The 14805-nt window shown below is 30.8% G+C and overlaps 2 protein-coding genes across 2 annotated transcripts; both read right to left on the reverse strand.

The window, feature by feature from the left end:
- LOC18037126 lies at positions 1–1382 on the reverse strand. The gene is made up of 3 exons (XM_006425643.2): positions 1083–1382; positions 598–942; positions 1–530 (listed from the first exon to the last, which is right to left on the reverse strand). Exons 1-3 carry the CDS (start codon positions 1368–1370, stop codon positions 39–41), a joined length of 1125 nt encoding a protein of 374 aa, XP_006425706.1. The 5' UTR covers positions 1371–1382; the 3' UTR covers positions 1–38.
- A 2183-nt stretch (positions 1383–3565) lies between these two features.
- Positions 3566–5679, reverse strand: LOC18037127 (probable polyol transporter 6). The gene is made up of 2 exons (XM_006425644.2): positions 5354–5679; positions 3566–5060 (listed from the first exon to the last, which is right to left on the reverse strand). The coding sequence occupies exons 1-2, from the start codon at positions 5466–5468 to the stop codon at positions 3652–3654; spliced, it is 1524 nt and encodes a 507-aa protein (XP_006425707.1). The 5' UTR covers positions 5469–5679; the 3' UTR covers positions 3566–3651.
- Positions 5680–14805: the final 9126 nt, after the last annotated feature.

Raw genomic sequence — 14805 nt, forward strand, 5'->3', positions numbered from 1 at the left:
CAAGAAGATTACTAGTATTTACATGCGATGTCAATCTCTCAACAATTTTCTGTTTGCTTCCTCACACCAGCTGGTGGCATAAAATGATCCTTGGTCAATCCCCAAATATTCAAATCAACATCTTCAATCTTCCATTTCTCTTCCATGTCCCTCTTGTGATTGGCCGATTGCTCCCCATATCTAAAGACGGTGACTCGAGTCCTGCCACCATGTGCAATATTGATGCCATCAACGTATCTATAATCATGCATCACTGACTCGGTACTTGTTTCCCAGAAAACATCATTGCCATCCTTTGTTTTCATTGTCAGCAGCCTCGAGTCCTCAAATTGAATCAACAGTCCCGACCTCTGGCTAAAATAACCCCAAATTGTATGATGAATGATCTCGTAGTTAGGCCCGCTTTGTGCTTCTCGAATCGCTGGACTAGTTTCAAGCTTCAGTATAAAACAGTCCTCATTGTTTATAACTTTCTCTCCAATGCATGAAGCGTCTAAGAATAAATTAGCCGTGGACCTCGGATCCAACCCCTGCCAAAGTTAATGTGAGCGTTCGATTAAAAGTTAAAAAAACATTAAATTCTATGAAGGTAGGTACCTGTAAGAAGCGGCGCAAGGGTCGGGGAGGGCCTTTTGAAATGGGTCCTTGGTGGTTGGAGGAGTGGCGCCATGTAAGCTTGCCATTGCTTCCGCAAATGACTTTGCAGCCTGAAACCACGAGTTCCAAGAACCATAAGTCTGGATCTTTTTGCCAAAGCACAAACCCACCTGTTTCCTCGTTGCTCTTCACATTCACGCTTTTTTCAATATCCCCTTGGTGAAATTCTGACGCTGTGATTTTCATCTGACCTGTTACGCACATGCTGTGCACTGCGTTTAATGCGGCCTGCCCTCCTGTGGCCGCTATGTACTGTTGCACTATGTATTTCGCGGTTGAGGCTTGCTGATCATGGCAAATTATTAAATTTAATTTGATTTTATAAATATATTATTATTATTACTAAATGCGCTAGCTACGATTATTTTTATTTTTATAAGAATTGGAGAAATCGGAACTGGAAAAAAAAATTGGACTTTACTTACAATGGAACAATCTTTAACTGGCTTGTGAACAGAGTGGCCCAACTGAACCTGAAGAGGAATAAGAGGAGATCCAACAAGGTAAAGGAGGAATCGAAGCTCGTTAATGCGACCTGCAATGACTGGCTGTGACCATTTATCAGAAGTTTGAGCCTTCATCCATGTGGACAAATTTTGCCAACGTAATTGGACATTGCTACCCATGCTGGTGAACATTTCTTCTGGTATCGGTACCTCGAGGACCGTCTCAAGGCCATCTTCTTTCTCAATATTTGGACAAAGTTTCCTCATGCACGTAAATTCTAAAAGATTTGCAGAAGAAGAGAAAGATTCAAGAAGTTAAAGATCGACGATGAAGAGTTAAAAACAAAAATGCAAATTTGTTAGAGAATGATTGATGGTTGCCTAAGGGCTCTCCTTCTTTTTAGGTGTCTTGTGGGCATGATTTATATACACCTAAGATTTGATTTGATTTTTTTTTTATAAGTTTCTATTTTAAGGTACCAGTTAATATTTCTTAGTATGATTTTTCATAGGATGAATAATATAATACACTTTCCTTGATATGAATAGATTATATCTCAAATTTCTAACATTTTATATACTATTTGAAAAATTTTAAAATACATAAGAGATATGATATTAGCTATATAACAAACAAATGATATTATGACATGTGCTATTACAAGAAAACTGATAATAAATGACATATACTTTATGACAAATTCACTTATATCATAAAAATATGATGGACTCGTGATAAAATTATGGTCTATCAAAAAATTAACAATAGAATTATGATAGAATTATTGTCTATAAAATATGTATAATATTGTGGTGATAGAAAATTTCTTTATCATAAACTTTGTGATAGAAATTAATTTTTAACTATGCTTGACCGAATTTTAAAATTTTAACAGATAAAAAAAATGAAAAAAAAAAAAAGCACATCGTTTTGGGTTAGTTTCTCTAAAATACTTAAAATTTTACAAAGTGTTTACTCTCAGCACATAACACACTAGTCATCGTTACTCATGGCCTCATGCACTCTCAATCGACAAAACCCTAAAATGTGAAAGCTCAAAGCCTCACTCAAGCAAAACGCTATCATCTTTGTTCAAATCTACGAGCATTAATGATTTCGAAAGGAATTTATTTATGAAAATTTTCACCGAATTGAGATTCCAGTAGAAAATTGATTATTATTCGAATAGATTATGGGAAGAATGATTTCGTAAGAATGTTGTTTATGAACTTGTTTTCCAAACTGAAGTTGCAGGAGAAAGTGATAATTTGCAAACATTTTCTCTAAACTAAAGTTCCAAGAGAATTTTTTTTTTGTGAACTTTTTTCCAAATTGATTCCGGTTTAAAATTATTTTGTCAATTTTTCTCTGAATTGATGTTTCGGTAGACAGTTCATTGTTCTTTGAATTGATTCCGAAATGATTTAGTAGATTTTTTTTCGTCACTTTTCGAAAATTTTGCAAATAGCCATTTCGGGGAGAAAGCAAGAATAAAAATTATTTTTTATCATTAGAGAGTATCATTAAAACGAGAATAAAAAAATATATAAATGAATCTTACTAATACAGAACTTTTAAAAATTACTAAAATAATATAATTACTATTATAAAAAAGGAAAAAAATAATTAAAAGGATTAAACAAATCAATAAAATTTTATTATGAAACAAAAGTTATCTATATTTCACTTGTATAATAAAAAATTACATTTATTATATTTTAAAACAAAATATCTATATTTCACTTGTATAATAATATGTTCATTACCAATATTTATTTTATAATTTACATTTACTATTTATTACTAACTTTTATTTCATAGTAATAATTTTTTTTTTCCACAACAACTGTAGCTTAAAAGTTACAGTACATCAATCCCAAACGCACCCTAAGTACTTAGCAGTGAGAGTAATATACCTTTTTTTTCCGATGGTTATTAGTTTTCTTCTCCTCTTATGCTCTTGATGTTCTTATTTTTTCTAGAAATGATGGTTCCAAGTTTTCTTGACACTCTAGATATTTATGATATTCTTGGTATTTCAAATATGATAGTTGTAGGTATGATAATTCTGGCTGTTTCGAGTATTCGAATGTTTCGGATATTTTAAGCATTTTCAATGTTCCAGGTCTTATTTATTCCTAAACATCACTTAATAGAAATTAATTCCAGAGGTTAAGTGTCCGAATTAATTTTCTTTTATTATTTAGGACACATGTCAATATCTAGTTCCCTTGAGAATTTGATACCTATAATTATTAGATATGTTAATTATTGAAACATTTGAGATAATTGACAAATTTTGAATGGTCCCAATTTGGTCCTAATTTTTTTTATCCTCAAGACAGAATAAAGATGAATTTTGTCCATATTTATGTCTCATGAGCAATAACGACGGAAACGAGATTTTGAGTGCCGGTCCATCCCGCCCCGTTTGTCTTATCATGTAGCCTCTTTACTCGGATAGAACAAATAAACAACTCGCTGACAGGTGAAAACAAAGTACATATTAAAAAAAATTATAAAATGGAAAATACCATACATAAAATTCTACTTATTTGCGTTCGAAGCATTGCTTCCGGGTTGAATTTCTATCCCACCATTGCTGTTTCGAGAGCGTCTGCTGAAGAGCAACTCCATTTCTTCCAGACTCTTGCCTTTAGTTTCCGGACAGAGGAAATAGAAAAAGAACCAAGCAATCACAGCAATGCCAGCAAAAAGGAAGAAGGCTCCTCCTATTGTGATAGCTTTATACAACGAAATGAAAGTCATAGAAATTGTAGCATTCATAAGCCTGTTGACGGCAACTCCGATGGCTACACCCTGTGCTCTTAATTTTAAGGGAAAAATCTCAGCACTATAAACCCATGTGACTGGAGCAAGTCCAATTGAAAAAAATGCTAGAAATGTGTATGTAGCAACAATGCTGAGAACAAGGGCCCACTTTGATTCGTGCTTTGAGGCTTCGGCCAAAGTCAAGCCAAAACCAACTGTTGAAAGCATTACAACCATTCCGGCTGTGCTTACAAGCAAAAGCTTTCTCCTCCCGACTTTGTCGAGTAAAAAAGTGGAGAAGGTTATGAACAAAGTCTTGGTAAGTCCGACGCCAATTGTGGCAAGCAATAACTTCTCCTTACTTTTGATACCGGCTTTCTTGAAAATTCTTGGACCGTACAACACAATGGCTTCAATTCCTGTTGCATGCTCAAAGAAATGTATCCCGATTGCAGCGACCAAAATCCTACGCACAGCGGGTGTAGGCCGTAAGAAAAGCTCTTTCCACACGCCTTTACCGCGACTGTGCTTGGAAGGCTTGAGATAGTCCTCGTTGCAATTGGGATCAAACCCAGCTGCAATCTTTATATCATGTAAACGCCTGTCAGCTTCTTCCGTAGAATTGCACACTAGCAAAAGCACTTTCTTGGCATCTCCCAAACGACCTTGCATCGCTAGCCACCTTGGAGACTCGGGCATTTTAATTATTCCAAAGGCTAATACAAGAGAAGGAATGGCTGCAACACCAAGCATCAGCCTCCAGCCGAGTTTTAAGGTCAATTTTGCGAAGAAATAGTTTGATATATAGCCGAGCAAGATGCCAATACTGATGCAAAGTTCCGGGAGAGACGTTAAGAAACCGCGAGATTTGGCGGACGAAATTTCGGCAGAGTAAACTGGAGCTATCATCAGGGCGAAGCCCACGCCAATTCCAGATATGCATCTTCCACCAAGCAACACCGCGTAATCTGGGCCATATCCCATTAAAACTGCACCAACCATGAAAATTACGGAGGCTAAAACAATTGTGTAACGTCGCCCGATGTAATCAGACGTTCTTCCGGCGAATAGGGAGCCCACGAGGGCACATATGTTGAGAATTCCCGCGAGAACTTCGACTTCGACGTCGTCGATTTTCAGTTCTTCCTTTATGAATATCATGGCCCCACTCATGACGCCGGTGTCTGAAAATGGAACGTTTCAATTTATGATTTTGTCTTTTTACACATTTTGTCAAAGTATCATTACTCACACATACATATCCGAAACCGAAGAATTTTTTTTTCAACATAAAGGAGAATATAAGACCCGAGTTATTAGTTTAAATATAGGAGGATTCAAAACTTTGTTGACAGAGAAGAAGAAAAAGGGCAGAAAATTATTATTATTATTATTATTATTTCGTTGAATTAATCATGAAAAATTGAACCCTCTAATTAAGTAAGTAAATAGAAGAGAGAAAAAGAGAAAATAGTACCATATCCGAAGATGATGGAGATCATAGAGGCAACAATAGAACAGGCACAAGCATATTTATTGAATTTCTGGCTCTCGCCATTAGCGTCCAAGTTATCTACCGCATGCACGACCATGGCTCTTTGTATTTTAGTTTCTCTATAATTCTAATGGTAAACTGCTGAGGCTAGCAGATTTATGTAGGACAGAAAGTGAACTTGAACTGCCTCGTTGGTGCCCACTCGTTAGGCCCCAAAACTGCAGGTCAAGTCTGGCTATACGGATTATGGTGGGACGTATATTGAGAGGGACTTCGTTTCGGCCGGTTGAAATGTTTTTTGGAATGCATTGTCTTATCTTATTCTTATTGGCTTGGCCTTTTCTGCGAAAATCGTGTGCATAGTATTTAATTCTAGATAAGGATGATTTCGAAATCTGACCTGTGATTTTCCATTCTCACGTGCGTTGACTCGCATCTTTAGAGTGGGGATCATATAGCCAATCCGTAATATTTAGGGAAGTAGTGACTAAAATTAAGCTTCACCGCATGTATCCATTAAATAGGTTTTATAAGGCCATGAAGAGCCAAATCCATCTTGGTATCGACCCAAATCCCCTATGAACCGGCATATTTAAGGTAAAAATAACTATTATTATAACCTTTTTAGCAGGAATCCAACTGTGTGACAGTGAAACAAACAAAGATACAATTAATTAATTACTGCAGGTTGGAGATTAAAAGAGGACCCATTCGATGCCCGTTTGCCAAATAATCTGATCAAAGTTTTTGAATTAAGATGCGAAGTAATCATTGAGATATTATCGCAATCACGATGAAAATTGAGAACTAAAAACAATAGAATAAGATAGATCAATTATGGTAAATGATTCGAATTCATCCAACATTGGTTGTGCTATTCAATTTGCTCACACACAAGATATCGAAGCAGGTGTTTATTGAGGAGGAAAAATCTAATAGAAAGTATTAATTCTGAGTTAGTGACATGACCAAATTGAATTTAGTTCTGTCTCTTACTTTATTATCATAAAGTCACAAATACATCGAACCCTACCATGTCAGAAGTAGGAAAGTGGTGGAGTAGACGAGTTGTGGATTATAAGCTAAGCCAAAAGTGATCGCAGTTCATAAATTCCATACACTGAGGCTCAATACAGACAAGATTCAAGCCAAAGTCAATCAATCATCGTTCAAATGCGTCATCGTCTCGCCACATGAAGTGAGAATGATCATAAAAATATCTTTGTGAATCCAATAGGTATGATTTATTGTGCAAGTCTAAAATGGCGTTCAGTTTTTGATACACGAATCTAAAATGCGTTCACCATACAACTAACTCGGCGACGTGGCTATGAAAAATTGGAACAAAGCATATTACCTTTTTTAGAACAATTATTACATTTTTTTAGTGCACATTATCGGGTAGTTTAAATTTTGTTTTCTACAATTGAGATGACTAATCTATTTCGATCTTGTCACGATGAATTTGATTATTTTACTAAATTTTCGTGATTTCATAAAAAATTGTAATGCATATTTTCTTTCTCTTTTATACTCCCTGATACCTTAATTTTCACATTCAATTCCAAAAAATTATAAAATATATCAAAGAAACTACGTCAACTGTACAAAAAAATAAATGATATTATGACATATGTGCACTTATTTTAAAAAACCATCACGCAAATGATAATTATATTAAATTTAATTATACATGTAACGCATGCATCAATTAATTGTAATATATGAGAGCTATTGTAGAATTTATCCGCGACTTGTTAGCCCACAAAGCATTCACATAAATAAACTCTCAAGAGACGAAAATGAAATGTTTTAAATAGGAAAAGAAGTATAGAACTCACGCCTATCAATTAGCATGGGCTAAAAAAAGGTTTGTGGTACTCATGACTCATGAGTGCAACGGTTACCTAAACTTTGACCGCAATACGTGTACTTAATATCCTCTAGTTATAGGTACATTATTTTAATTCTAATTCTTAACTTAAAATATTGACATAAATTTTGACTGATTAATCTCCTGCAATTTAATGGTGAATAAATTGACAAAATATTATTTTAACTTTCAATATTCATTAGATTGTGTAAGATAAATGACTTGAAATTTTGTGTCAAATTTTTAAATAAAAAACTTAAGTTAGAGTAGTTCTGCTCATTAGATTTATATAGGTAGAATTATACGTGGTAGTGCTTTAACATATTTTGAAACACATACAACATTGAGTTGCTAGGTCTTTTTAAAATTACTATAAATAATCATATGTACCTATTAATTTGTTTTTAATGTTCTCTAACTCTTTTAAGAGAAAATGGTGATTACTCCCCTGATGTTTGGAGAAATCAAGTAAAATCTCTCTCATGCATGCTTTAAAATAAGTCCAAACCCTCTTGCAATTTTAATGGTGTTAATTTTATATATCATTTTATTATTCTACCCCTAATCTTGAAATTAATTATAAAATTTAAATGTTTTGAGTATATAAGTCAAGCAAAATAACTTATATACTCTTAATATTAAATTAATTTAATAATGAATTATAAACTATGGAAAAATACAGATAATTGACATCCCACCCCCCTAAATCAATTTCTTCCCACCAAAATTAATAAAAACATCCATGTCGTAATTTAGATACGATTCCTACTGTTATAAACTAACAATTTATATTTTCTTTCATAAATTAAGGACATGTTAGGCTGTACTGTAAAAAGGTTAAGATAGTGCTCTTTTATCTTTTGGTTGAAAAAGAGGTTATGATAATATCTTAAATCGTTGTGATAAATTAACCTAAATTTGTCTCTTGCAGGTTGATTTGATTTTCAAAATTTGTAGGCCAGATTCGATTGGGGAGTCAACTTGTTCTGTCTTGGTACAGATAGAGCTTTTGGTCGCAAAGTCCTATATCAGTATGAATCTCGTCTGCCAAACATGATTTGCTTTATTATAATTAATCATGCGTTTACTTTTTAGATTAGAATGAGAATTTTGGGATTAGAAGTATAGAGTGGGAGTGAGAGTAAGGTGTTTACTTAGACTAAATAAAAGTATGGATTGTCAATCAAAATTCTAATTATTTGTTTACTTTTTTTTGGATTTGGAGTAAATTGTTTTAAATTATAATTTTATCCTTATGTAAAGAATTATAATTTGTAATTAAAAAATTAATAAAAAATATATTTGAAAAATAAAATAAATATTTTATTTTATTTATAAATTAGTAATAATTAATAATATTCTTAATTATGTAAATCATAATTTTTTATTAATTTTAATTTAAATTGTGTGAATAAAAATTATTAATAATAGCAATACAAATGAAACATTACTATTGATAATATAGTACAAAATTAATATTTTCTTAAAATAAAATATTTATTACTATTAATTAAAAAAATAATTAATATTTATTAAAATTAATGTTTAATATTATTAATTTAAATATAATATTTATTTATTTTTATTTTTTTAAAATTTAATAAAATAAATATGTTATAATTATTATTTTTAATAAATATGATATTATTTATTTTATTAAATATTATTTATTTATTTTAATTATGAGGGTAAAAAGGGAAGAGGGGGAGTGGATTCCCACTCCCACCTCCCCCCATGGGAGTGGGAATTCCACTCCCCACTCCAAAATTAAATGGGACCTATGGAGTGGGAATCCCACTCTCCCCTTAAAAATGGTAAGTAAACAATGGAGTGTGAGGAATCCACACTCCACACTCCCACTCTAGAAAGTAAACACTACCTAATAGTATGAGCGGCTCTCTCCCGTAGGCAGCTGCCCAATACTCTTCTCAAAATTTTATTTTTAAATTATAGTTATCAAATTATTATTTTATACTTTTTATGAATTTATAATTATCTTTTCCATTAACAAACAATTAAATCTCTACAGAATCTCCTTGTTAACATTAGAATTAACAATTCTAATCATATTTATTATCACAAGATCTCTATTTAGCAATATAATTAAAATAATATATATTTCATTTAAAACTATATAAAAACCAAATGTGTGCTAAATTATTATCCATTAGTATTTTGTTCCAATAAAAAAAAAATGGTACGTTTAACACTTTGGTGCTTAAGGGGGAAAAAACTGCTTTCCCTAATCTACTGTTGGCTTAAATGAAAAAAAAAAAAAAGAATCAAATGTTTTACTTTCCATTAATTATTGTTGCTCAAAGCTTCAATTTATGAAAGTTACAATTTTCAAATTTGCAGGTTTTATTTTCATATTCTCTTCTTAGTTGATAGTGTCATTTAATTGTTTTTATTTCTTTAAAAATATTATCATGTTCATATGTTGTTGTTTTATATTAATTATCTAATATAATTGTTGCTTTTTTTACTCTTGTTTCACTAGAAAAAAAAAATCTACCAGAAAATATGCATACAAAAAGATTCAAAAAGAAAAGAAAATAATAGAAAAGTTAGTTCAATCTAAAAAAAGAGCTCTCGATAAATTTATTAAAAATATATAGTAAAAAAGATGTGAATTTGAGTGAAGAATCATAATATTATTAATAATACTAAAGACAATTGCCGATACAAAAAGAAGTTCTTCAAAATTAAAATTGAAAAAAAAAACTTATTCAAGAGCAATCATATCATAGGAAAGATCAAATAACTTATATTGTCCACTGAGAAAGATAAATTAGCAAAATCATAATATAAAAAATTTGATTAATAATTTTACATCTCAGAAAGTTAGAAAGATTGATTTTAAATAAATAATTTTTTAATAAAATCAATACATATATTTTACCTTAATTTTTTTGGAAGGTCTAATTAAAACAATTTACCTAAAACCAAAATATATTATTGAGCTGCCTTTGATTAATAGTGATAATAAAATTTTGTTAATTATTGCTTACATTATTTCGATAACAATATTTTGACATATAAAAGCTGCTGTTTAGACACTTGTGATTAGCTGGTTGCTCTGGAAATTTATTAATTTGTTGAATTAATTAACTAAGACAACAACATTGGACAAATTACGAAACTCTCAAATTTCACCGTTCTTTTGTAAGTTAACGATTCTTCGGGTTTTTTTTTTTTTAGGTTTAAAATTGCAGTGTTTGATAAATATTAGTAAAAATTATATTTGTCAAAGTCACGTCTACTATAATAGATTTTGAAAAGTATGGGAGTAGTAACTTTTCAAAATCTAATTTTGATAATCAGTTTTTTATTTAATACAATTTCATATACATCCTCACATATGTTATAAAAATTCAAAATTATTCTTGTTCAATCAGAGAAATAAAAAATCTTTAAGTTTAAAGAGATTATTATTACTTTCAATTATATTGATAACAAAATAAAAATAAAATTAATAAAATAAAATATTTTTTAATCATCAATTATTTTATGCACACAATTAAAAATAATAATATATACATGTATATAAATTATATCCAATATTATATTCTTATAATAGTTTAACAAAAAGAATTACCAAATATATATGACTACTTTTAAAATTCACAGTATTTTTAAAAATAAATTTTCTACATGTATATATATATATATATTTACAATTAATTATTTTTATAAAACGGTTAACAATAATTATTTTAAAACCCTAATTTAGTTATGATACATGGAGATGTATTAATGATGGTTTTTACTATTTCTTTTCTAAACTGAAAACTCTAGAGAATTAAACACAGAGAAATAGTTTACAGACAAAAGGTAAATAAATAATCATCACTCTTTTTTATGTATAATTATACGGATATATGCATCGTAATCCCGATGCAGGCTGGGGCCTACTGATATCAGGCTGGGGCCTACTGTTTAGGGAGGGCTTTGAATTTCAAAAGCACCTAGGCCCATAAGCTCACCCATTGATTGTACAAGAGTTTTCCAGCCTAAAAGATGAGAAATACTTTGACAACTGCAATAATGGTTTGTTGTTAGACAAAACTACATAAAAGTATATAAATTTATTTTGTATAAATTTATTTTATATTAATTCATTAGTTGAATAAAAATATAAAATAATAAAAATAAATCATGCGGATTAAGAGATATTTAATCCAACTAATTTAATCATGCTACATTAATTTTTACGAAAAAAATTTATACAAGAATATGTAACTATATTATTACTTTACACTTGTAAATCATAAACTCTATTATCTTTAAAATTATATCTATAATATAATTAACTTTGGTTAAGTGGGTTGCCGTCTCCTCCCTTTAATTTTAAAGTAGTAAAACTCCCCAATATTTATAGAGAGTTTATTTTCCTTACTTTTTAGTTTATATTGCGTATTTCAATATATTTATGTTAAACTTTAATTATGTACTTCAACGCCAACTCAACATCTAGCACCAGTAGATCTCTATGTCGACTCTATCATTCAAAATTTCGAAAATTTTGAACCGAAAATTTTGAGAACTTGGGGTAGGAGCGAGGACCAATATCAATATCTGACTGACTGGGATTCGCAGAAGCACTATTTTAGGCGACAATAATGACGTGTAAATTGAGCGTAGAAGAAAGCTTCTTGGGTCGGGCAAATCACATGTCCCCAAAAAAAGGGGATGGGAAAGGAGAAACGCTTGCATGCAAATTGCAAAAGATAATATTGCATGATCATTTTGTTTCCTTGGATCCCCACCCAGTTTTTGAGAAGCGCTTCTTTGTTGATGACTTTTCCTTAGCTATCTATCTGCCCAGTGATTTATCATTTATTCATTACACAAAGCTATGCTCCTTTTCTTGCATGTGCTTTACCTACAATTGAATTGATACAATCTCATGCTAAGACTTGATAAAGGAGAGAAGTCTAGAAGACAAAAATAGCCGCTTTCCTTTCTTTCTTTTTGACTAAACAAACAACCCTTTGGACAATACATTGCCCCTAGCTTCTTCATTACTTGAGTCAGTAGGTCAGGTGCCAGCCATAATTTGTTATAGGGGTAAAACATTTTGTACCAATCAGGTCAGTGATTCAGCTTCCTGCCAAAAAAATTACTCCAGGCTTGCTATTTATGTCAAGGCAATAAATTCTTACCGCTGGCTTTTCTCTGCCTCAGATTTATCAGCTTCTCATATCATTTTTCTAGGTTTAGTCTGAATCAACAGATTGATCAAGCACTAGCCAGAGCTCAAACACATAGAAAAATGGTCTTGTATAAATTTAAAAAGTAGAGTTAATTTTTATGGATTTGATAGAGCAGTAATAGGATTAGTCGATTAGACCCATCATTTTTTTTTCCTGAAAATGGATTAGACCCATCATATGATAGGTAAGAATTTCTGTTTTCCTTTTTCTTATGGCAAATGCTATGTTACAATTAATGTAACATACACACTCAACAACAACCACATAAATTATGTGTACTTATTATTTGTGTGGTTATTGTTGAGTGTGTATGTTACATTAATTATAACATAGGGGCTCCCTTTTCTTATATATTTTTCTTATATTGTTCATTCTTCCTCCCAAAATAGTATTAAGATTCTCTCTTTATTTATTTATTTTTTATCATTTCTTATGCAGCACGTAAATGATACTAGATTTCGTTCCAATATACATTCTTAAAAACTCAATTAGAAAAATGGCTCTCACAAAAAAAAATATATATATATCTCAGTTGAGAAACACTAATGTTATTAATGAGAAGTTTGTATGTGTTACCATAAAATATGAATAACATGCCTATACATATACTAGTAGCCAACTTAATCATAATCTTTCTCAAATAAAAGAAATAATCTCAAATCGTAATTAGATTAGAATTACAAATATGACTCAAATAATCTTTAATAAAACAAGATAAATTCTAATAAAATACTAAATTTTAAATTGACCCAAATATTATAATTCTTAATAAATTCTAATTTATTTTATCTAATATGCTTCCTACATCAATTTCATCTATAATATAGTGAAAAAATTGGCTTAATTGTAAATAAGATGAAAAAAAATATAAAATTCAAATATCTTAACCACTCATTAAACAAAGAGATAATTATTGTCACTCTATATCTCTTGAAAAGCAGGCAACAACAATTTAGCATGGTCTGCATGGCATTTTTGCATGCAAAATTTATCACGACCCCGAGACATCGTGTTCGTTATATGTTCAAGCAAAATATATAGACCAGCTAATGTGAAAACACAGTACTGCAATTAGATTTCCAATTTGTAATCTAATGATTATACTCTTAAAATTTTTAATTCTTGAAAAGTCTGTTGTTTCTTTTTACTTGGGGGACACGCACCGTCTGATCAAAATTGTTCAGATACGAACTTTGTCGGGACTTGTTTAACTGGGACTCCAAAAGAATGTACTTTTAGTATTACATAAGTTAAATTTTTATTTTTATTTTTTTTAAAAAAATGTTTATAAAATAGTTGATATACACATAATTTATAGGTATAATTATTAAAAAAAGTAGAAAATTAAAAATGTATCAAAAGACAAAGAGCACCACGTGTAGTTTCTTCAGCTGCACAGAGTTGGCAATATCTGTAATGAAGAATCGGTCAGTGCACGGTTGGATTCGCACTGGATCATCAGTCACAAAAGATTTCGAAACTCTCTTGCAGTTGCAGGCCTCCGTGTATTTAGCTTTCCCCTCAAGAAAGAAATCTGAGTAGGGCACTAGTGAATAAAAAGGATATGTGGATCCCGACATATGTTTCAATACAAGGATTTGGGTGCTTTCTGTACGCATTCCAATACTATTATTTACTTGATGGCAAAGGGATAAATTATTATCTGATAATTACCATGTACTTAAATTTTGAACAAATTGTTTTTTAAACTAAAAAACAAAAATTCTTTGTTTTCTGTTTGTGTCTTGATACTATATATGTTGAAGTATAAATAACTTGAATGATTTTCTTGTGTAGAAAATTCTTTAAAACATACACAAACTAGTTTTTTTTACAATGTGTTCATTTTATTCAATTCACCTTTTATTGTAAGGCTTGAGAATAATCTAATTTGTTATTAGCTGTCCGCTGTGATCTACTACTCTAAAATAAAGATACTAATGATTAGCAGACGCGATGGGAGGATGATTGTCAATTTAAAACTAAACATTTTTGTTTGACTTAGTCAATGCAGCTACGCTCACTAATTATTGCTCTTTATTCTCATATAAAATATGCTCAACATACTAGGACATAAATGATGGATTTTGTTTTATTTTCTTGTATCCCATAATTGAAGCATTGAAAATGAAGGAGAAAAAAAAAAAATGAAAGCAGCACTAGACCAGTAGACCCCAACAACATCATGAATACATATATAATATTTTAAAATGAAAGTATTCGTTAAAGTGAGGATATTCTTATTAGAAAAATAATTATATTTGTTGGATACATATGTCTTGTAGAAAACTATTATTAATGAATTGCATGATCCGTTGTTTGGCCAGTGGCAAGCCTCCAATGTG

The sequence above is a fragment of the Citrus clementina genome, unplaced genomic scaffold, assembly GCF_000493195.1.
Source record: "Citrus clementina cultivar Clemenules unplaced genomic scaffold, Citrus_clementina_v1.0 scaffold_7, whole genome shotgun sequence".
Lineage (NCBI taxonomy): Eukaryota > Viridiplantae > Streptophyta > Magnoliopsida > Sapindales > Rutaceae > Citrus > Citrus x clementina.

Coding starts and splice junctions, on each gene's coding strand:
- LOC18037127 (XM_006425644.2), bottom strand. CDS start 5,468: ATGGTCGTGCATGCGGTAGATAACTTGGACGCTAATGGCGAGAGCCAG. Junction 5,061..5,353: donor CTCCATCATCTTCGGATATG/GTACTATTTTCT, acceptor TTCCATTTTCAG/ACACCGGCGTCATGAGTGGG.
- LOC18037126 (XM_006425643.2), bottom strand. CDS start 1,370: ATGAGGAAACTTTGTCCAAATATTGAGAAAGAAGATGGCCTTGAGACG. Junction 943..1,082: donor CAGTTAAAGATTGTTCCATT/GTAAGTAAAGTC, acceptor TGCCATGATCAG/CAAGCCTCAACCGCGAAATA. Junction 531..597: donor CCTTGCGCCGCTTCTTACAG/GTACCTACCTTC, acceptor TAACTTTGGCAG/GGGTTGGATCCGAGGTCCAC.